The sequence below is a fragment of the Pecten maximus genome, chromosome 6, assembly GCF_902652985.1.
Source record: "Pecten maximus chromosome 6, xPecMax1.1, whole genome shotgun sequence".
Lineage (NCBI taxonomy): Eukaryota > Metazoa > Mollusca > Bivalvia > Pectinida > Pectinidae > Pecten > Pecten maximus.
The window spans coordinates 23,180,795-23,204,052 of NC_047020.1; the positions used below are offsets into that span (position 1 = coordinate 23,180,795).

General features: G+C 37.1%; 1 protein-coding gene across 1 annotated transcript in view; it reads left to right on the forward strand.

Moving 5' to 3' along the window:
• The window catches only part of LOC117329281, a 158,299-nt gene that overhangs the window by 88,219 nt on the left and 46,822 nt on the right, over window positions 1–23,258 (forward strand). The window contains exons 9-15 of the mRNA XM_033887146.1: window positions 57–191; window positions 1,145–1,248; window positions 2,336–2,460; window positions 2,853–3,100; window positions 4,594–4,794; window positions 6,709–6,876; window positions 8,710–8,895. Of these exons, the coding sequence (XP_033743037.1) occupies window positions 57–191; window positions 1,145–1,248; window positions 2,336–2,460; window positions 2,853–3,100; window positions 4,594–4,794; window positions 6,709–6,876; window positions 8,710–8,895 (1,167 nt within the window). The remainder of the gene's footprint in view (window positions 1–56; window positions 192–1,144; window positions 1,249–2,335; window positions 2,461–2,852; window positions 3,101–4,593; window positions 4,795–6,708; window positions 6,877–8,709; window positions 8,896–23,258) is intronic.

The window sequence follows — 23,258 nt, forward strand, 5'->3', positions numbered from 1 at the left end:
TATGACATATATCCTATTTTACAGGTGATGTATATGACATATGACCTATTTTACAGGTGGTGTATATGACATTTGGACTAAGTGTTGGTTTGTTCTTGTCACTGTTGGCACGTTGTTGTCTAGAAGATGGAGCTATCATAGGCATCAAGTTCTTCCTCAGCCTACAATGGACTACGCTAGGTAATCCCCAGGTCAGCCGATGATAGGGGCAGTATGTTCATCTTTCTTTGATTATATAGGTACAGTATTATGTACACAACAAAAGCTTGAAAAAAAATTCTTTTTTTCTTTTACTTGAAACTGAGTTGATGGCAAAGTTCTACATGTTGAAAGGGCCGCGGTGGCCGAGTGGTTAAGGTGTCCCAACACTTTATCACTAGCCCTCCACCTCTGGGTTCAAAACCCATGTGGGGCAGTTGCCTGGTACTGATCGTAGGCCAGTGGTTTTTCTCCGGGTACTTCGGTTTTCTTCCACCTCCAAAACCTGGCACATCCTTCAATAACCCTGGCTGTTAATAGGACTTTCAACAAAATAAACTTAAACATAAAACATAAGCTACATGTTGATAGGGGAGTTATCTCCCATTGATCATGTGTTTGCCTTGTCTTGTTTGGAAATCATAAAAAAAAATAAGAATGTTTTGTTGCTTACCTGATAGGATTGATAATATGATGTTTTAGGAAATTTTGATATAACAACAGTATTTTGATAAACAGGACTTAAAGTGGAATTATTTGTGATACAACCATATACAATTATTATGTGTTTTGTGAAATAATTGATATGCTGTGTAATATTTGTGATAATATTAAGGTAGAAAATTCATTCATTTTACTCCTGTGTACAGAAATTAGTTTTCTTTTTCATCTCATGTTATATTTTGAAATTTTCAAAACTAACTTGTGGACATCTTTAGGGGGCATGTGAAGTTTAAGTAATTTTGTAACATTTTCAAATTTTCTCTAGTATTGTTGCTGAAACCTATAATTACCATACAACATTAAAATAATATAACTTTTGGTATCATTTATACATTAATGATAAAAATAATTTTTGTATGTAATTCTTTTGCTATCATAATAGTAATTCTTTGATTTTGAAAAAAAATCATAGCCCGATAACTTCTTGTTGGTTTCTTTGCAGCTGTGGAGAGATGTTGGACAGTTGGTCTTTATGTCCCTGGGACTTGGGACGGGTTGTTTGACGACCTTAGCCAGCTATACTCACTTCCACAGTCACTGCTTTAGGTGTGTATCCATAGGAACAAGTGAAATTACATGTTGTTTGAATAAATTTCCTTGACCTTCTTTCAAGGTCACAGGGGTCAAATGTGTTAAAATTGTAAATAAATTTAATTACAGTATTTTCTTTAACTATGAGCCTCAGAATCATGATATTGTACCTGTAGCATTTTTGAATGAATCTTAATTAGTTCTACCAAGTTTGTTCAAATGAATGATCTTCACAGACATTCACGATCACAAGGGCCAATTATGGTGAAATGTTTAAATTACTTTTTGTCAAACAAGAGGCTCAAGATTATGATTGAAAGGCTACTAAGTTTGTCATCATGAATAACCTTGACTACTTTCAAGGTCTCAAGGCAGATCTTCAATTACTTTTCAATTACAAAGAGGCCTGGGATGAAGAGCTTTTAAGTATGTTCAAACAGATGTATACCTTTTAGAATCAACCGGTATACAGTATAGCATCCACATTGAACCTTCGAAAACATTTTTTTTTTTCATGAGGTGCATGCAGATTTGATGAATTTGATCAACAAAACATTGTATGCCCCTTGAAGCTCTTGTAATCTAACCGTATATTAATGTTAGAGGTACATCAAGTGTAGGTCCTACCATAGGTATGTTTACAGCTACATCTAACGGTCTACCAGACTTCATATGTGGTGTCTAGTGTAGGCCACACTGACAATTAACACTTCATGTTTCGCTTATTTCCATCCAAGCTGGAATAGCAACATATTCATGTTTTACAGACTTTTCCTACTATTTAAAGACTTGACAATATTGGTCTTGTAAATCATTATGCCCTTATAAAGAGTTATATCTGATCACTGTGAGTATAGGCTTCATCACTGTGAGTATAGGCTTCGTCACTGTGAGTATAGGCTTCATCACTGTGAGTATAGGCTTCATCACTGTGAGTATAGGCTTCATCACTGTGAGTATAGGCTTCATCACTGTGAGTATAGGCTTCGTCACTGTGAGTATAGGCTTCGTCACTGTGAGTATAGGCTTCGTCACTGTGAGTATAGGCTTCATGATCCAATTATAGAAACATGATGCTAACTGGTTTTACGAATTTCCACAGGAATTCTCTGATCATCATGCTGGCCCACCTGTTTGGAGTGATTCTTACTGGATTTACAATGTTCTCCATGCTGGGAGTGTATAGTCGGATCAAGCAGGTGGAAATACCGAATCTCAACTTCTCATGTAAGTCATTTCATTTGTTATAAGTATCAAAGATGACAAAGTATCAAAGATGACAAAGTCCCTTGACCAATTCCAAAATAAAACAGTTTGTTTTTGTATCCTAACTATCAGCATATGATGGGCAGTTCTGATCACCCTTTGTATACGATTTGTCATCTGTCCTTGTTATAACTACTTCTCTAGAACTACTAGACTGATCATTCTAAAGATTTAAATATAGATTCCCTTATAGTGCCTGTTTAATTTTGAGGCCAATCTGGATACAATTAAAACTGAATCTTCAAGTTAAAAAAATATCACAATAAAATATTTACACTAAAATTTGCTATAGTATAGTCCGAGAAACTTATAGCTATTTGTTGAATAATGAATTTTGTAATTTTCATCCACAGCATGGGAGCTTGTATTTACTATATTCCCGTCGGTGTTAAATAAGGTGGAGGCGTCCAGGGTATGGCTAGTGGTACTATTTCTATTACTCGTCCTAGTCGGTCTACATACACAGTGTGTGTACGTAGAGAACGTGTTGTCAGGCATACTGCTCGTACTCCGAAACAAGAGACTGTTCCGTTGGAAATACTTGGTACAGCTGGTGACATGTGTAGTACTGATGATCCTGGGATTGATGTTTACATCACAGGTAGGGAGAAGTCTGACTGAATGGAAGTGTTCAAAAAGCTTTATACTGCAGACATATCAGTCTGTTCTCAAAATAGGCAGATATATAATGGATTGATGGACAGATATGTAATGGATTGATGGACAGTTATATATAATGGATTGATGGACAGATATATGTAATGGATTGATGGACAGATATTTAATGGATTGATGGACAGATATGTAATGGATTGATGGACAGATATATAATGGATTGATGGACAGATATGTAATGGATTGATGGACATATATATAATGGATTGATGGACAGATATGTAATAGATTGATGGACAGATATGTAATGGATTGATGGACAGATATGTAATGGATTGATGGACAGATATGTAATGGATTGATGGACAGATATGTAACGGATTGATGGACAGATATGTAATGGATTGATGGACAGATATGTAACGGATTGATGGACAGATATGTAACGGATTGATGGACAGATATGTAATGGATTGGTGGACAGATATTTAATGGATTGATGGACAGATATTTAATTGATTGATGGACAGATATATTTAATGGATTGATGGACAGATATATGTAATTGATTGATGGACAGATATATGTCATGGAATGACAGATATATAATGGATTGATGGACAGATATTTAATTGATTGATGGACAGATATTTAATGGATTGATGGACAGATATGTAATGGATTGATGGACAGATATATAATGGATTCATGGACAGATATATAATGGATTGATGGACAGATATTTAATGCATTGATGGACAGATATGTAACGGATTGATGGACAGATATGTAATGGATTGGTGGACAGATATTTAATGGATTGATGGACAGATATTTAATTGATTGATGGACAGATATATTTAATGGATTGATGGACAGATATATGTAATTGATTGATGGACAGATATATGTCATGGAATGACAGATATATAATGGATTGATGGACAGATATTTAATTGATTGATGGACAGATATTTAATGGATTGATGGACAGATATGTAATGGATTGATGGACAGATATATAATGGATTCATGGACAGATATATAATGGATTGATGGACAGATATTTAATGCATTGATGGACAGATATTTAATTGATTGATGGACAGATATATATAATGGATTGATGGACAGATATTTAATGGATTGATGGACAGATATTTAATTGATTGATGGACAGATATATTTAATGGATTGATGGACAGATATATGTAATTGATTGATGGACAGATATATGTCATGGAATGACATATATAATGGATTGATGGACAGATATTTAATTGATTGATGGACAGATATTTAATGGATTGATGGACAGATATATATAATGGATTGATGGACAGATATTTAATGGATTGATGCACAGATATGTAATGGATTGATAGACAGATATGTTTTTTTTTTAAATTATATTTTTGATTTTCTGTTATGAAAATTATCTTTGACATAAGATTATAAATTGATATAATAAATTCCCAGGCTGGACTTTATCTGGCCCATCTAGTGACCAACAGTGTCTGCAGAGTTGACCTGTTCCTAGTCACTGTCGTCGAATGCATCGTCTTGACGTGGCTGTATGGCACGCAGCGACTATCCAACAATGTGTCTGACATGACAGGCAGTGTGGACAGTCCCTGGTGGAAGATCACATGGCAGTTCTTCACACCACTGGCAACATTGGTAAGAAAATTTCCCACACCACTCAGTCTCTCATTACAAGTAAGATAATTCCCCACACCACTCAGTCTCTCAATACTGGTAAAAAAATTCCCCACACCACTCAGGCTCTCAATATTGGTAGGGAAATTCCCCACACCACTCAGTCTCTCAATACTGGTAAGAAAATTCCCCACACCACTCAGTCTCTCAATACTGGTAAGAAAATTTCCCACACCACTCAGTCTCTCATTACAAGTAAGATAATTCCCCACACCACTCAGTCTCTCAATACTGGTAAAAAAATTCCCCACACCACTCAGGCTCTCAATATTGGTAGGGAAATTCCCCACACCACTCAGTCTCTCAATACTGGTAAGAAAATTCCCCACACCACTCAGTCTCTCAATACTGATAAGAAAATCCCCCACACCACTCAGTCTCTCAATACTGGTAAGAAAATTCCCCACACCACTCAGTCTCTCAATACGGGTAAGAAAACTCGATCCCCACACCACTTAGTCTCTCAATACAAGTAAGATAATTCCCCATACCACTCAGTCTCAATACTGGTAAGAAAACTCCCCACACCACTCAGTCTCTCAATACAAGTAAGATAATTCCCCATACCACTCAGTCTCAATACTGGTAAGAAAATTCCCCACACCACTCAGTCTCTCAATACTGGTAAGAAAATTCCCAACACCACTCAGTCTCTCAATACTGGTAAGATAATTCCCCATACCACTCAGTCTCAATACTGGTAAGAAAACTCCCCACACCACTCAGTCTCTCAATACAAGTAAGATAATTCCCCATACCACTCAGTCTCAATACTGGTAAGAAAATTCCCCACACCACTCAGTCTCTCAATACTGGTAAGAAAATTCCCCACACCACTCAGTCTCTCAATACTGGTAAGAAAATTCCCCACACCACTCAGTCTCTCAATACTGGTAAGAAAATTCCCCACACCACTCAGTCTCTCAATACTGGTAAGAAAATTCCCCACACCACTCAGTCTCTCAATACTGGTAAGAAAATTCCCCACACCACTCAGTCTCTCAATACTGGTAAGAAAATTCCCCACACCACTCAGTCTCTCAATACTGGTAAGAAAATTCCCCACACCACTCAGTCTCTCAATACTGGTAAGATAATTCCCCATACCACTCAGTCTCAATACTGGTAAGAAAACTCCCCACACCACTCAGTCTCTCAATACAAGTAAGATAATTCCCCATACCACTCAGTCTCAATACTGGTAAGAAAATTCCCCACACCACTCAGTCTCTCAATACTGGTAAGAAAATTCCCCACACCACTCAGTCTCTCAATACTGGTAAGAAAATTCCCCACACCACTCAGTCTCTCAATACTGGTAAGAAAATTCCCCACACCACTCAGTCTCTCAATACTGGTAAGAAAATTCCCCACACCACTCAGTCTCTCAATACTGGTAAGAAAATTCCCCACACCACTCAGTCTCTCAATACTGGTAAGAAAATTCCCCACACCACTCAGTCTCAATACTGGTAAGAAAATTCCCCACACCACTCAGTCTCTCAATACCACTAAGAAAATTCCCCACACCACTCAGTCTCTCAATACCACTAAGAAAATTCCCCACACCACTCAGTCTCTCAATACTGATTGAGACACAATTCCTTACATGCCTTTCAATGCTAATGAGACTCAACTGTCAATACTTATCAGACACAATTCTTTACACTTCTCAGTACTGATGAGCCACAGTTCTTTATATGCCTCTCAATACTGGTCAAACACAATTCCTCATCATTAGTATCTGAATGAATCCTAATCTAAAACAGTTTCTGATTTGGCCGATATATTTCTTAAATGCCATTTGACCAATTATATTGAGATTCTGAGTGTGTGAATATACTTGCCTGCTAATTGTTTTTGTTTTAATTTCAGGCCTTGTTGGTGCTGACCATAGTAATTGACAGTCGACTCACCTATAAATCATATCTGTATCCAGATTGGACAACACCAATAGGATGGATTTTTACCTTCATTCTTGTCTTACCTGTTCCTGTGGAGATGGTTAGGGTTCTTCTGAAGGGATCTGACCCCTTGATGGAGGTAAATATTGTATACAGTGGATCCCCACCTATCAAAATATTATCCAGTTTATCATGATTATTTTCCCAAATTTTCTCTATATATTGAATCAAGTAGAAAATTCCATTTATTATGATAAGGTCGGGGATGCGGTGGCTGAGTGGTTAATGTGTCCCGACACTTTATCACTAGCCCTCCACCTCTGGGTTGCGAGTTCGAAACCTACGTGGGGCAGTTGCCAGGTACTGACCGTAGGCCGGTGGTTTTTCTCCGGGTACTCTGGCTTTCCTCCACCTCCAAAACCTGGCACGTCCTTAAATGACCCTGGCTGTTAATAGGATGTTAAACAAACCAACTATGATAAAGTCTAAGATGAATCCCAGATTTTGTGTCGTCTACAAGGCATGAGGGACACATTCCTATTGGTAATGCAAACTCTCAGACTCACACCAACACTGCAAGAAATAGACTGCGAGAGTCAAATTTACACTCAAGTCATCTTGTACATTGGTTTAACACTGACACCTTAACACCGAGAGCAACATATGTGATGGCTGATACACATGTGTCCAGATGTTTCCCAATGAGACGTCGGAGGTCCATGCCTTTAGCAGATAAATCTTGATTCATGTAATTTTGATCAGATGGCCGTCAATGTGTGTTCCGACCTCAAGGGTAGTGTTTTGAAGACACTTGTGTCTTTGAGTGCGACATATTTTGGGCTGTATGGCATGGATATGTGATCCTATGGCCTGATGTTGTTCCATTCCTAAAGAGGCACTATTTGACCTTACAGCACAATAACGCTAGACCACACATTGAGGGAGTTTGTAGGGACTTTCTTGCAACCCAGAAATATCCCTAGTAAATGGCCTCCATATAGCCCCAATTTTTTCCCCTATGAAGGATGAATTAGACAGAAGAGTTTGGAATCGGCCAAACGTCCCAATTAACTTTCCCCCATTGGTCAACAACAGGGGAATGGAAAGATAATTTTATCAAACCGTGAAGTTGAATGTTATTATGTAACATAGTAACTCAAATGATAAAGGAAGACAATTTTATGACTCGTGCCCTGACCCTACCTCAAATTCACGATCTACAGCACCTAATCCCTAATCCAAATACCTGCAGCTTATACCACTGCACCACATCCATGTTCTTATATATACATGTATTTAATATTTCTAAACAAAATATAAAACAATACTAGAGGTGTGCTGCAATACTGTCTTCAGATATTATCTATAGAGGTCTATAAAACACATACATACTCCAGATAATGTCACAGATGGGCCGTGGTAGACTTATCCTTTCTGTATTTATGGGTAAATTAAAAAAAAGCGACAAGTGGTTTATATAAGTAGATTAAGGAATATTTACTAGCCAGTACAAAGGCATTAGATCAATATATCTTTTATAGATGCAAGCTTAACACCAGTTTTACTGATACATGTCTTTAATATCCACATGTTTTCATTTGCTGCTGTTTTAAGAATTCCCATCGAACATCTACAGTCGATCTCGATGTGGTATTGTGTGTAAAAAAGTCATGTTTTAGGGAAAATCTTCTATCAGTAACATTTTGTTTGGTTTGGCTTGGTTTAAATGTCCTATCAACAGTTAATGTCATTTAAGGACGGTATCAGCAATGGACATTACAGACCTTAAAATGAACCTTCAGAATTCATTACAATTTTAAGACACTATTTTGGTGAGTATAGGTAAACAAGTCATTCTATGTACATGTGTTGGATCATATTTTGATTAGTAGATACTGTCATTTGACTACTAACATTCTTGATTCAGAAATTATTCAATTTTAGCCATGAACTTTAAAATTTATTTTTATAGAGAATAAAGCGGGTAAAGGCAACACCTATTGGTTGGGGTCCGGGACCCTTGGCCAATGATGAACCAGACAAGGACCTACCTGAGTATGTGATCTGTACTCCAGATATATACAAACCACAACATGCACTGGCCTTGTTAACCGCTAACCTATACATACCAAACCTGAGTAACCTGGTCACAGCCGTGGTAAGTAACCATGGTAACCACTAATTGTCATACCAAACCTGAGTAACCTGGTCACAGCTGTGGTAAGTAACCATGGTAACCACTAACTGTCATACCAAACTTGAGTGACCTGGTCACAGCCGTGGTAAGTAACCATGGTAACTACTAATCTGTACATACCAAACCTGAGTAACCTGGTCACAGCCGTGGTAAGTAACCATAATAACCATTAACTGTCATACCAAACTTGAGTGACCTGGTCACAGCTGTGGTAAGTAACCATGTTAGCTGCTAAACTTTAGATAACAGACGAGAGTAACCAGCTGTGGTTTAAATAACCAATGGTAAACATCACCCTGTAAACACAACTCTTAGTACCCTACAGGGTATATAGCTATGATAAGTAAAGTTGATAACAGTAAACTGCTAATCTGTGATACCTACTGCTAATCTGTGATACCTACTGCTAATCTGTGATACCTACTGCTAATCTGTGATACCTACTGCTAATCTGTGATGCCTACTGCTAATCTGTGATACTTACTGCTAATCTGTGATACCTACTGCTAATCTGTGTCACAGCTGTGGTAAATAACCATGAGATAATAAGAAAATAGACTACTGTCTTATTCCTGAGGAGTTCTCCCAACATATCCCGAGTAAGTATGCCCATAACAGTCACTGGGCAAAGGAGATTACTCTGCCATATTTAACTGTAAGCTAAAAAATGCAGTTTAACTGAAAGATCAGACACTGATTCATATGTGGCAAATGATTTTTTAAAAATGAATAGATGGTGTTAAGTTACTGTACAGACACAAACTTATATATAGACAATTAGTTTGAATTTGTCAGTAAGCAAAGAAAGTTCATTGGCAGCCTGTAGGATTTGTTTACATTTGGTAAATAGTCTATATAAATGTTTAAGTGTTCTTCAAAGTAATTTCTGTATACCATGGTATGTACATTATATGTTGATCGTGACTTTACCATCCTCTAGTTGTAGTTTGTTAACATACATGATTTAAGCTTAGAGAAAAGACATTTTTTAGACTGTCATATGGAGTATTTATTTTGAAGAAAAGGTTAGCATTAGTTATTAGGTCAGCTGAGAAGAAGTGACCTGTTGTAATCACCTTTTATCTGTCATCATTGTTTGTATGTTCGTAAACAATCTACATTTCTCACTTTTTAATAACCAAGAGCCTTAGGGTCATGATATTGGGCTATTAGCATGCTGAGATGAAAGTTTACAAAAATAATGTTCAAGTTAACACTGGTTAAATGTGTAAAAACTGACCTTCAAGGTCACAGGGGTCAATGTCTTAAAAATTTTTAATTACTTCTTATGATTAAGGAAAAAGCACAGAGACCTGATATTAAGCAAAACATGTTTGGACAAAAGGTTACCTTCTTTTAAACAACTTCTTCTCATTAACCAAGAGGCCTAGAGACCTGATACTGGGCCTGAAGCAGGCTGGGGTGAAGGAGTAAAAGGTTTGTTCAAGTGAATGACCTTGACCTACACACTTTTAAAGGTTACTGATCAAACACACTCATCTTGATTTTCTGTAGAATAACCCAAACTCCCTGATGCATTAATGAATCAATCATCTCAAAGGCACTTACATAAAATCATTAAAAAAAAGTTTTTTTCAGTAGGTGGCCTGGCTGGCATACTTGTGTGAGGGAAACAATTCAGACCCATTTGGTCTCTTTGTCTTACATGTAGATTGAAAACAAAAAAAAATCCATCTATCATGTATATCAGAATTCAGGTGACTGGCCCCTGAACATTCTGACATACTTTCTAATCCAGCCTTATACAATTATTGACTTTTGTTGAGGTGTACACAAGACTATACTGACTTGGTCAAGAGTTTGTTCATTGAGGACGAAGGTCCATCTGGTCTTTTAGACACCAAAAATAAAAAGCAATAACTTTTTTGTTATATGGCCAACTAAAACAAATGAATAAAAATGAATAAGTGACTTTGGCACTAAAATATTCCCGGAAAAAGTTGTTGCACCTGAAGGGTGTTCAACGAGTCTTTTGTTCTTCAAAAGATCTCGCAATTCTTCTTCGTTTGTAGGTGAAACGTTGTTGGGTATCTCGTCAGCCATATTGTTAACAAAGTGATGCCAAACACTGGCTGTTGACGCGTGATTGGATAATAGGGAAGCAAGGATTGTTGACCAGTTCGTGCTAAAAATAGCACAAACAGGTCCACAATGCCTGGGGGGAATTTCTCAGCTGAGTTATTTTTTAGCACGCACAGGTCTACTCACTGAAAGGGGGCTTGTGAGGAAATCAGGATATTGGCCAATGAAAAGCTAGCAAACACTCCGGCCATATTTCAAAAAGCTTTTCTGGCGAACTACTTAACGCCTGTGTAAACTCCATATCCTGTCAAAGCTGACCAATAGTCCGAATCCTACAAGGTGTTATATTAGGAATATCTTATGGTACATACCCCCGGTAATATAACTGGATATGCTAATAGCTGCTAAAAAGGGTGGGAGAGAAATTTCCTTTTCTATGAACAGAATTTCAAGGTTAAATTTATGTTCTATCTATTGCTACATCAGCTTGGAATGAAAACACAAAGGTATCACAATATTATAAATAATTAAGATTACCAAGATGATTGTATGCATACTGAAAGAGGCATGCTAGCTAATGCATATTGTAAAATTTTCCTGTGGTAGAGTTATACAGTTGTATCCTGTATGACTGAATGTGTAACTTAAAAAATATCATGGGAAAAAATTTGAGAGCTTCTTCATCCCTTCTTCAGTACATGGTGTCCTAGGTCTTGTTGAAGTTTTTGGACCTGATGTCCTCAGGTTCCAGTACATGGTGTCCTAGGTCTTGTTGAAGTTTTTGGACCTGCATGCATGATGTCCCCAGGTTCCAGTACATGGTGTCCTAGGTATTGCTGAAGTTTTTGGACCTGATGTCCTCAGGTTCCAGTACATGGTGTCCTAGGTCTTGTTGAAGTTTTTGGACCAAATCTCCCTAGATTGTTTGTACCTTCCATTACTCAGGCGATTTGTATACACAACCAGTTGATCAGTACAAGATACCCTGGAGTTTCTGGCATCATACAAACATTTCCATGTTTTTGTGACTGGATGTAAGACTAAATAAATAATACCCTGTGATCGTGTATGTATAGTGGAGAAATACGAAGCAGGTACAGAGATATTGATTCATTTTAATTGTTCCGTGTACCATTTATAGTTTTTACTCTGTTGATCCACACACTCTTCATGTATATTTTAGCATGCCCTAGGGAGTTTTGTTGGTTGAGACATATGACAAGGGAAGGGTGGATGGTAGGCTTATAGTGCTTGAAGGTCACAGTCATATTTCACAAATAGTTTATAGATCCATAAATGCAGGTTCATTTCTGACAGAATTATATACTAGGTTATTCTAATATATTACTGTTGACGGCATACTCAAATTTGGTAGTAAAGGTCTTACTATAATGAGGTTTTCAAGGTCGTGACAGAGATTGAAATATATTGTCAATGATCCCTATTAGAAAGGTTGTAAAATAATAAATTCAGAAGCTCTTTAAAGTACCTTATGAATGCTGTTTACTGGAAAAATAGTGCATTTTACCAAGACAGCTAGCTTAGACTATTTCCCTGTCATGACTGAAACATTATAATCAAAGCATGGAGATCACAAGCCAATCACCTGAGTCACCTAACCCACATCATGATGTCCTGACACCCGAGTCACCCAACCCACATCATGATGTCCTGACACCAGTGTCACCCAACCCACATCATGACATACTGACACCCGAGTCACCCAACCCACATCATGATGTCCTGACACCAGAGTCGCCCAACCCACATCATGACGTCCTGACACCCGAGTCACCCAACCCACATCATGATGTCCTGACACCATGCAGAGTCACCCAACCCACATCATGACGTCCTGACACCAGAGTCACCCAACCCACATCATGACGTCCTGACATCCGAGTCACCCAACCCACATCATGATGTCCTGGCACCCGAGTCACCCAACCCACATCATGACGTCCTGACACCAGAGTCACCCAACCCACATCATGGTGTCATGACACCAGAGTCACCCAACCCACATTATGACGTCCTGACACCCGAGTCACCCGGCCCGCATCATGGTGTCCTGACACCCGAGTCACCCAACCCACATCATGGTGTCATCACACCAGAGTCACCCAACCCACATCATGACGTCCTGACACCCGAGTCACCCAACCCACATTATGGTGTCCTGACACCCGAGTCACTCAACCCACATCATGATGTCATGACACCCGAGTCACTCAACCCACATCATGACGTCCTGACACCCGAGTTACCCAACCCACATCATGATGTCCTGTCACCAGAGTCGCCAACCCACATCATGATGTCCTGACACCCGAGTCACCCAACCCACATTATGACGTCCTGACACCCGAGTCACCCAACCCACATCATGGTGTCATGACACCCGAGTCACTCAACCCACATCATGATGTCCTGACACCCGAGTCACTCAACCCACATCATGATGTCCTGACACCAGTGTCACCCAACCCACATCATGACATCTTGACACCTGAGTTACCCAACCCACATCATGACGTCCTGACACCAGTCACCCAACCCACATCATTACATCCTGACACCAGTGTCACCCAAACCACATCATGACACCAGTCAACCAACCCACATCATGACATCTTGACACCTGAGTTACCCAACCCACATCATGACGTCCTGACACCAGAGTCACCCAACCCACATCATGGTGTTATGACACCCGATTCACCCAATCCACATCATGACGTCATGACACCAGAGTCACCCAACCCACATCATGGTGTTATGACACCCGATTCACCCAATCCACATTATGACATCATGACACCCGAGTCACCCAACCCACATCATGACACCCTGATACCAGAGTCACCCAACCCACATCATGACGTCCTGACACCCGATTCACCCAATCCACATCATGACGTCATGACACCAGAGTCACCCAACCCACATCATGATGTCCTGACACCCGAGTCACCCAACCCACATCATGACGTCCTGACACCCGAGTCACCCAACCCACATCATGACATCCTGACACCCGAGTCACCCAACCCACATCATGACGTCATGACACCAGAGTAGTTGGATGTCACAGTCGTAACCCACTCATTTTTCACCCAGGTATCTTGGGTTCAATTCTCAAATTAACATGAAAAAGGTATATGGAATAACTCCTAAGTTTTCTCCATGAAGTCTTGTTTCTGCCCTCAGTAAGAATCCTTGCTCCCTTCCTTCCAGACAAACGAATGATTAATCAGTTGATATAACTGTTATACAATGATTAATTATATCTTGTTGTAATGCACCTGGACTGAACTAACAAGGTGTTTTTTGTTGATAAACATAAAACTTGATCAAGCTTAAACTTCACAATCCCCTTTGGGTATACATATATCTTTTTTTAATTTCAATCAAATCTGCTAAGTTATGTCACCAATTCATAAGTAAAGTATGTAATAAACACCTAAAAATAGAACGTGAACCAACTCTACCGAGTTCCATCCCAGGATGATAAACAGAAAAGCAATGGTTTTACTACCAACCTTTTCACGATGGCTTTTCAAGTTTTAACAGACCTTTATTTGCCTTTGTGGCAGCCACCAGTACATCTTATCAACTTTGGGCCTCCGATGCGTGACTTTGATCTCCATTCCGCCATTCTCCCAAATGAACCAGTTTGTGCATCTGTGTACGACATGTTTTCCATGGCTCATTTACATACAGAGAGTGGAGTACAACATTAGAGATTTCCCGTAATCATTGGGTAGTTTCCCAGGTTTGATCACAATTATAAAAAACTATGGTATTATTTATTACATTAGGATATATATTCTATCATTCAACATTCTTTTTGTAATTTTGTCGTAATTTATATGTAATGAAGTAGGTGTGCTTACATGTACATGTATATGTACCAGTACCAGCAATGTACAATTTCACAAATATGCTTTAAAATTTGATTGATAAATTCATTCAGTCACACTGAGAGAGTTTGTATGCCATACTCTAAGCTATAGTGCTTTAAATTGTAGATGTTGTAGTGTCGGAGCTCTTGGGACATCCTTGAGAATGTATATGGATTGCTTGAAACACAGGGATGACGATTCCAATCGTTAACAAGCATTCATTAATCATATAGTGCTATGTCGGTGCCCTGAGGGATAGAATTGTTGGAACTTAACCAGCTTCAGTACACCAGAGTTTCTTTTTGGTGTACATATCTTTTAATGCTTGATGGCTTCAACCTACAGATTTTATTGGGATGTATCAATCTGCTTAAATATGGGATTTATTTTTTTGTTTTGTTTTTGTTTAAACATCTAATTTTATAAAACACATGGTTGCTTTGGTAAAATAATTGGTTTAACTAAAATAAAATAATACTGACAGAAATCTCATTTCTAATTTTCTAAGCCAGATTGTGAAAAAAAACAAAAGTATTTCTGATTTTTTCTGACATCGTGACTTTCAAGATTTTAATCAGTTTTGCTAAAGAAGTAAAGGTGTACATGGGTAACATTAGGATGAGGGCACCTATGGACTCCAGCATGTTAATGACCAGATTTTATAATCAAACAAAGCATTATGAAGCTGAATCAACTTTAACACTTCAACATCGATATTCATAAGATTATAGTCCATGCAAAATCACCTGGCAATTACAATCACATACACTTCAACCTCAGGTTGCACAAGTCATTTGTTTGAGGAAGGTGTCACTGAAGTGTTGTGCATCAAATTCGATACTAGTTGTAAAGTCATATACACTGCTTGTTTACTTCTTTGAACCAACTTGCAAGTTATATGTTATTTTACCTCGGAATCACAATGAGCATATTCTTGACATTAATACTTTTTAGCCCACCATCAAGTCATCAGATAGTCTAATGATGGTAAACCATTTTGCGAAATACTGGACGGATATTTCTAAAACTTAATACAGTTGTATGTGTGCTCTCCTCAGCCCAATGTTATTCTCAATGAGTTTTGAGTCTGATCGGGAAAAACAAAACGGTTAAGAGGCCGCCATCTTAGATTTAGATAGTTGAAGTTTGTTATACCGTAGCCTTATTTTTTGTTCACAGAAAGTTCTTAGATCTAAGATTTGAAATGTAGGTTCCTGGTGTTGTAATGAAATAATTAAAAGAAAAAGAGAAAAAAAGGAAAAGAACCAATTTAGACCATTCATTGTTGGGTGTCTGAAAGTCCCTCTGGTATCTCTCAGTGTTATATAGTATTTAAGCTCACCTGGTCAAAATAATTACTTAAATTACCCAATTAGAATCTAAAATGTTGAAGGTTTTTCATGTTACACTAGCATCATCCTACTTAAACTGTTTTTAATAATAGAAATACATATCAGATACTTGGCTTGTTGATAACTCATTAGTATAGTTCCCTGGTATATTGTATTGATAAAATTTAGTATTTTTAAAATGTTACCATGGTAATAAGTGCTTTTTGAAAGATGTTGTTCTGCTAAGATCAAAGGTATTTTGTTGAAGAATAATGGTTTTCATCCATCATTTTTTGCTATTGTTAAAGCAGAAACCTGCCTATCAAGTTATGTACATTATAAAGGTTATATGTAGGCTAAATTTGATTCAAGGCTAGATTTGATTCAAGGCTAAATTTGATTCAAGATTCGAGGCTAAATTTGATTCAAGATTCGAGGCTAAATTTGATTCAAGGCTAAATTGATTCAAGGCTAAATTTGATTCAAGGCTAAATTTGATTCAAGATTCGAGGCTAAATTTGATTCAAGATTCGAGGCTAAATTTGATTCAAGGCTAAATTTGATTCAAGATTCGAGGCTAAATTTGATTCAAGGCTAAATTTGATTCAAGGCTAAAATTGATTCAGGGCTAAATTTGATTCAAGGCTAAATTTGATTCAAGGCTAAATTTGATTCAAGGCTAAAATTGATTCAAGGCTAAATTTGATTCTGAGGGAACATTTTCATGGATGACAAATATTACAGACCATAATAAGTGATGCAGATCATTGCTTCAAAATCATTCAAAGTTTGTATTCTATCTGTACTCCTACAATACCCCAACCAAATGAAGCTTAAGTATTCATGTCAGCTGAGCTGATGATAGTGCTATAGGTACTGGGATCTGTCTTAATATAAATTTGGAAACTGATGTTTGTTGGAGTGAAATTATTATCAGTTTTTCGATGTGATTCGTTTGTTGGAGTGAAATTATTATCAGTTTTTCGAGGTGATTCGTGCCTTTATCAATACTACAGACACATTTTCGAGGCAATCTTCTCTTTTATCAAGACAAAAACTTACAACATCTACATCACATAGAACATATGGAAAAATTACCTTAAACATACCAAGAACAATAGTTATTATTGTTTAATTGTGTATCGTAAGATATTAAGTCGGTTTGCCACCAAAGGTAAAGACAAGCAAGTAAAGAATCATTTTAGGTGGTATATGATAAATTAAGGTTAGCATTTTAAAATTTGTACATTAATATGATATTGAAATACCTTTAATCTGCATTTGGATTGACTTAAAAAAATTTGTGTAAAAAGAATAAAAAAAATACTGTAAAAGTGGAAATGTTCAAACATCTACACCCCTTCATCCCAGACCTATTTGCGTCGATCATGTCTATACACCTAATCAAGACGAATTTGCCTACTATGTGGTAACAGATGTGGACCAACATAAGGTTGATGTTTGATGAATATCTCGGCATGTAGATGATATTCCTGGAAGTTTGGGAACTGATTGGTGTGAGTGACTAAGGTATATAGGATAATTATACACTGGCCGATAACACCAAACTTGGCTTATGGAACCATCCGTTAACATCTACCTCTTTGAATTTGTGTTAGATATAAGCATGGTGTCTTAGTCAATGACAAAATCAAAATGGCCGAGGTATAAGCATGGTATCTTGGTCAATTATGACAACATCAAAATGTCCGCAAAAGTTTCCATTGGAATGATTGGTTGAAAACTAACTTAATCACTAGGTCACATGATTTGGAGTAAAGAAGTTTACAAAGTCAGAAAATGAATTTGCCATGCTTGGCCAATTTTAGGATAAGGTTGTTGAGAACGGAGATCATCCATGTTTTGTTATTACCCTGACCAATGAGTACATGTTTTTATCGTAGGGTACGGTGCCCATGCAGCAGTAGGAAACTTGATGTGATTCGTTTTTGTTCCAGTATAGGTTCCACTTGTTATCGAATGATTAAAGGGAATAAAGGAAAAGCATAGAAAATTTCAGTTTTACATTCCTAGAAACATTAATGATCATATCAATGGTCTACACGGATGCCAAGGTCCTTCACAGCAATTCAACAATAACATTGTACAATATAAACTTGTATTTGAATAGTATCATAATGAGAAAATTCAATATATGTCCAATAGTATGAGTGAAACTATTGTGTGTTTATCAGGGATTTGATCAGATGTCATTGCTCATCCTCGTTAGTTTCTGTGTAGATATTTGTTAAAATGCTGTATCACAAGGGAGTTTATTTCTATAAACACTAGCCTGTCAACCACATCTATATATATATCATTTGTATGACATAAAATATGTATGTAGGTTATCGTATATTGGAATTTTTTTCTTCATGTTCTGTCGAATTCGTTGGAAACTTATCCTGTATAGAAACAATCAAAATACGAAATCAATGAACATGAGTATGAGACTAAGAGATGTGAGGTATCTAAATCAATAGTGTGGCATTGTCACTGGGCTCGTCACAGGTAAGAGATCTCCAGGCCTTTCAATTCAGACATATTGATGTCACAATCAAAAGCAGACTTCTAAATGCTTAATATTTTTCCGATTTATAACCACCCCTGGTTAATACTGACATGACAATTAGTCCGTAAGGTCACTTCATGGGTCCTTTGTGAGGTTACAGGTTTAATTTTGTGTTGATGTGAATCTATGAGGAATGAAAAAGCATATGTATTTTGGATGAGGATGGGGGTATATTCTAACAAAATAGGTGAAGGGTGGGATATGACAGCTGGTGTACAGTATATATTGACTGCATGCAGGCATGGACAAGGACATGGGTGGGTGTTTTAATCATTAGAAGTGATTAATCTTAATGAAATTGTATACATGACCATCCAGGTTGAAGGAAGGACAGTCGGTAATGAATGTTGTCCTTATTATTTTATATATCTAAATAAAACCTTGAATGCACATTCTTTGAACATGCCGATTACACCAGATTAAAAGGCATGTCTGACTGATGAGTTTTATGGGATTATCTTTCTTGATCATTTTTACCTGGATCTGACTTTTCTGTTTATCATTTCTGATCTTGTATGAAAATGTTGTCATAATTCAGTGTCCCAATCAATCATTGTGTCTATAAAAACAGTATACTTCATGGTCTTTCCAATGCATCATGTTGACTGTTATTTGTATTTTGTAAATACAGCTATTTAATTCTGGTTATTGGAAGGATGTTTAGGTAAACTGATAATGAATTTTTAGGTCACCTTTGCAATTTCGACTTCTTCTCCAAAACCGCTGAACCAAATTTAATGAAATTGACATGAAGTTTTCATGGCCAAATGCTCATTTACCAAAAAAAAAAAAACACATTTTCAGAGCACTATTTGTTCCCATCGCCATTGGAAATAATTTAAAAAAAATGACTGCATGACCCCCAGGGGCTTATGGGCAGGGCCAAAAGGGGTCAAATTAGCTGAAATTTACTCTTCATAGATGGAAGGGTCTTAAGGTGCTTTACCAAGATTGTGAATTTCATGACCCTGGGGTCTCACGTTTGCCCCTGGGGAGGGAGTAAACTTTACTATAGTTCATATAGGGAAATCACAATTTTGACTCTCATTTGTTTAATTTCTATTGGAATTTCATTCTAACTTTGTTACCATTATCAGCATGGGATGACAACTTGACGGTATGTACATGTTGGCCATGACTGATACCCTGGACTGATGGGTGAGGCCAAAAAGGGTAAATTAAACTAACTTAGATATTTCAAAACTCAGGTGACCGTTATTGGCTTTAGTCCTCTTGTTAATGTCTTTCAGTTGTTTAGAAATTGACATGCTTGCTTTCTGCATTCTGAAATTAACACTTTTGGATTGAATATTGAGTTTCTTAAAATACATCTAGATGTGGGGTTGCTATATACTTGGTGTATTAATTCCATATCGTGTTATAAGTTGACTATATGCTGACTTTAACTGACCATGCAGTATATAGTGTCCAAAATTGTTCTCTCTGTTATATATTCTGTTTCCCTTGGTCCCTTTAGTGGTAGACATTAATTACAGATAGATCTTTTTGGGACAGAGTCTTAGAAAATGGTACTTCCTACTCTTTGCTAAATGTTCCACCTCTTGGGAGTTTAACAACTGGTTTACGCCTCATTTTCAGTATATTGTGACTGGTTCGGTGTCCTGCTGGATGTCCTCGACAGTATGAAGTCAGCATCAATTCTGCATAATGTCAAAAGGAGTTGATGTTGACTCACATATATATTGCAGCTTCCAGAAAACATGTACATTCAGCAGATATACAATGTACTATCAATTGGCTTAAACCAATAAAACCAAACCAATACATGTTGAGACTGTCAACAATAACATTACATCAGCCTATCAGAACTTAGGTGTTTTTTAGCACAAATCCTGGACCTTCTATTATGAAAAAGATACTTAATTTATGCATGGCACTCAAATCATTATTACTTGAAATAAATAACATAAATTGAAATTCTATGAAGTATTCCTGAAATAAATTACATTTGAATTTATATAAAGTATTCCTGAAAAAAATTAAATTTGAATTTATATTAATTAAGTATTCCTGAAATAAATTACATTTGAATTTATATAAAGTATTCCTGAAAAAAAAATTAATTTTGAATTTATATTAATTAAGTATTCCTGAAATAAATTACATTTGAATTTATATAAAGTAAGCCCATTAAGATTAACCAGTGGCTGTGATAGTGAGGGGAATCAAATAATCTATATATCTTATGGTTTTATATATAGATAGATCACAGGTGGGCATCATACAGGCCCTTTAAACCTCTTACAGTTGTGACATGCAATATATGGGATTGATTTACATTGTATTACCTATTGGAAGAACAATTGTCTTTTGTTGAACATTAATGTACCGGGGTTTATTAACTGACCCAGTGCACAGTTTGATACAAAAAGGGTGTTAGGGGCATTTGTATAGCCATACAAATGTAGGTCGTTTATAATAACCTTAAGTTGTTTGAACTTTGAATGTAAACATATCGAAGGTTCACATACAGATGGTATCATTTTTAATCACTGCACGATGTTGAAGAATTAAATGCCCTCAATAGAAAAAAAGTAATTAAACATTTATTGATTTATGTTGTTTAGTCTGTGGTATGCAAAATAAATTCTAGTTGTTAATTGCAGTGTACAGCATATATACTGTAAAACAAGTCCTTTTTTCCTTCAATATTATGTATATATAAGGTAGGGTCAGGGGTTCATTTGGGTTCTTATATGGCATGTCAAACCTTACTACTTCATACCTGTACATTTAGACCTCTCATCCCCAGCAAGTATAATGAGACTGGGCGGGCTGTCACACTATCGAGTACAGGTGTGACATTTCAGTGATAGCACTATAAAGGTGTTTGACTGTATAACCCCATCATTCATGGACACTGCTTGTCTTTTGACCTATTATTGTGTTAGGATGCAAAACATGTACCTGCTTGGGAAAATCCTATATGTGAAAATCACACAGAAAGAAACCCTTCCACTCATAAAGCCTCTGTATATTGTTAGCTCACCTGGTACAAAGGGCCAAGGTGAGCTTATGTCATACCATGACATCAGCCATCAACAATTGACTTCTTCTTCTTAATGATCAGAATTTAACTGAATTTAGTAGGAAGCATCCCTAGGTGGTTGGGATTCAAATTTATACAAATGATATGGCTGACCCCTCAGGGGCCTTAGGGCGGGGCCACAAGAAGGCCATTTGGCAGTATTGATATTAACGACTTCTTCTCTGGTTAGGTCATCTGATCTGAAGGGCGTGGATTACCTGTAGCCATTGTGTTTTGTCCGTCGTCATGTGCCGTAAGCCATCCTTTAAACTTTTCACTTTTCAAATTTCTTCTCATATTCCTTCAGTGGGATTCAGTTCAAACTTACCTGAAATGATTCTGAGATGTTCCTGACCAAGTGTTATTATTCTACACATCTTTTTCACATTTTAAACTTCTTCAGTTCTTCTGGTGCCATTTAGCTGAAAATTGATAGGGACGTTGTGGAAGGGGAGCCAACAATGTGTTGTTGTTTATTAGCTTGATGAAAACTTTGAGATGGCAGCCATGCTGGCCATATTGTAAAATGATTGTGCAATCATGGTTTTCCTGAACAATACCCATTTTAAACTTCTTCTCAAGTTCCACTTGTGGAATTCAGCTCAAACTTTTCTGAGATGGTCCTGACCAAGTGTTGTTATTTTTCAAGTCAATTAATTGGAAATACAAGATAGTCATTCATGGCAACCAGCTTCAAAAACATATTTGGAATTTCTCAAGTTCCACTGGTGACATTTATCTGAAATTTGGTAGGGGTGTTTAGGAAGGGGAATCAAAAAATGAAAACTTTACATGGCAACCATGGTGGCCATTTTGTAATTTATTGTGCAATCATGGTCTTCTCAAGTTCCACCAGTGAGATTCAGCTCAAACTTATGTCCCCGGATAATAAACAAAAAGTATAGGTTTGTTTATTTAATTCCAAGAGGTTTCATTGCCATGGTGCAATCATTGGCGGTTTTTCACATTTAAATCAACACTTAAACAACCAGCCATGTCAATCTTCTCTGCTTCAACAACACCAGCCATGTTAATCTAAGTTAGGAAATGTAATGCTCTCAAAATAACAACCTAGATGGTAACAATGGAACTAAGACCCCCTAGTTGCCTCTTCCAATCATGCAATGGGGGTAGCAGGTATAATTCTTTTGCCCAACCTGCCAGGCAGCACTAAATACATACTTATCTAAGTGTTAATGTACTACCTTTCAAAATAGTTACTCTGGGTATAGAGGGGATTGTATATATGTATAACACCTTACACAATAATAGGTACATGTATTTTGATGGATGTTGTACATCATGACATCCTTATTCGCTATAATCCAATGACTATTGAATCTCAAAAAAGGCCATTTCAATTAACATTTTATTTAGACACGATACAATCCTTCAGATCAATAGTTTTACAAGCACATTAATGT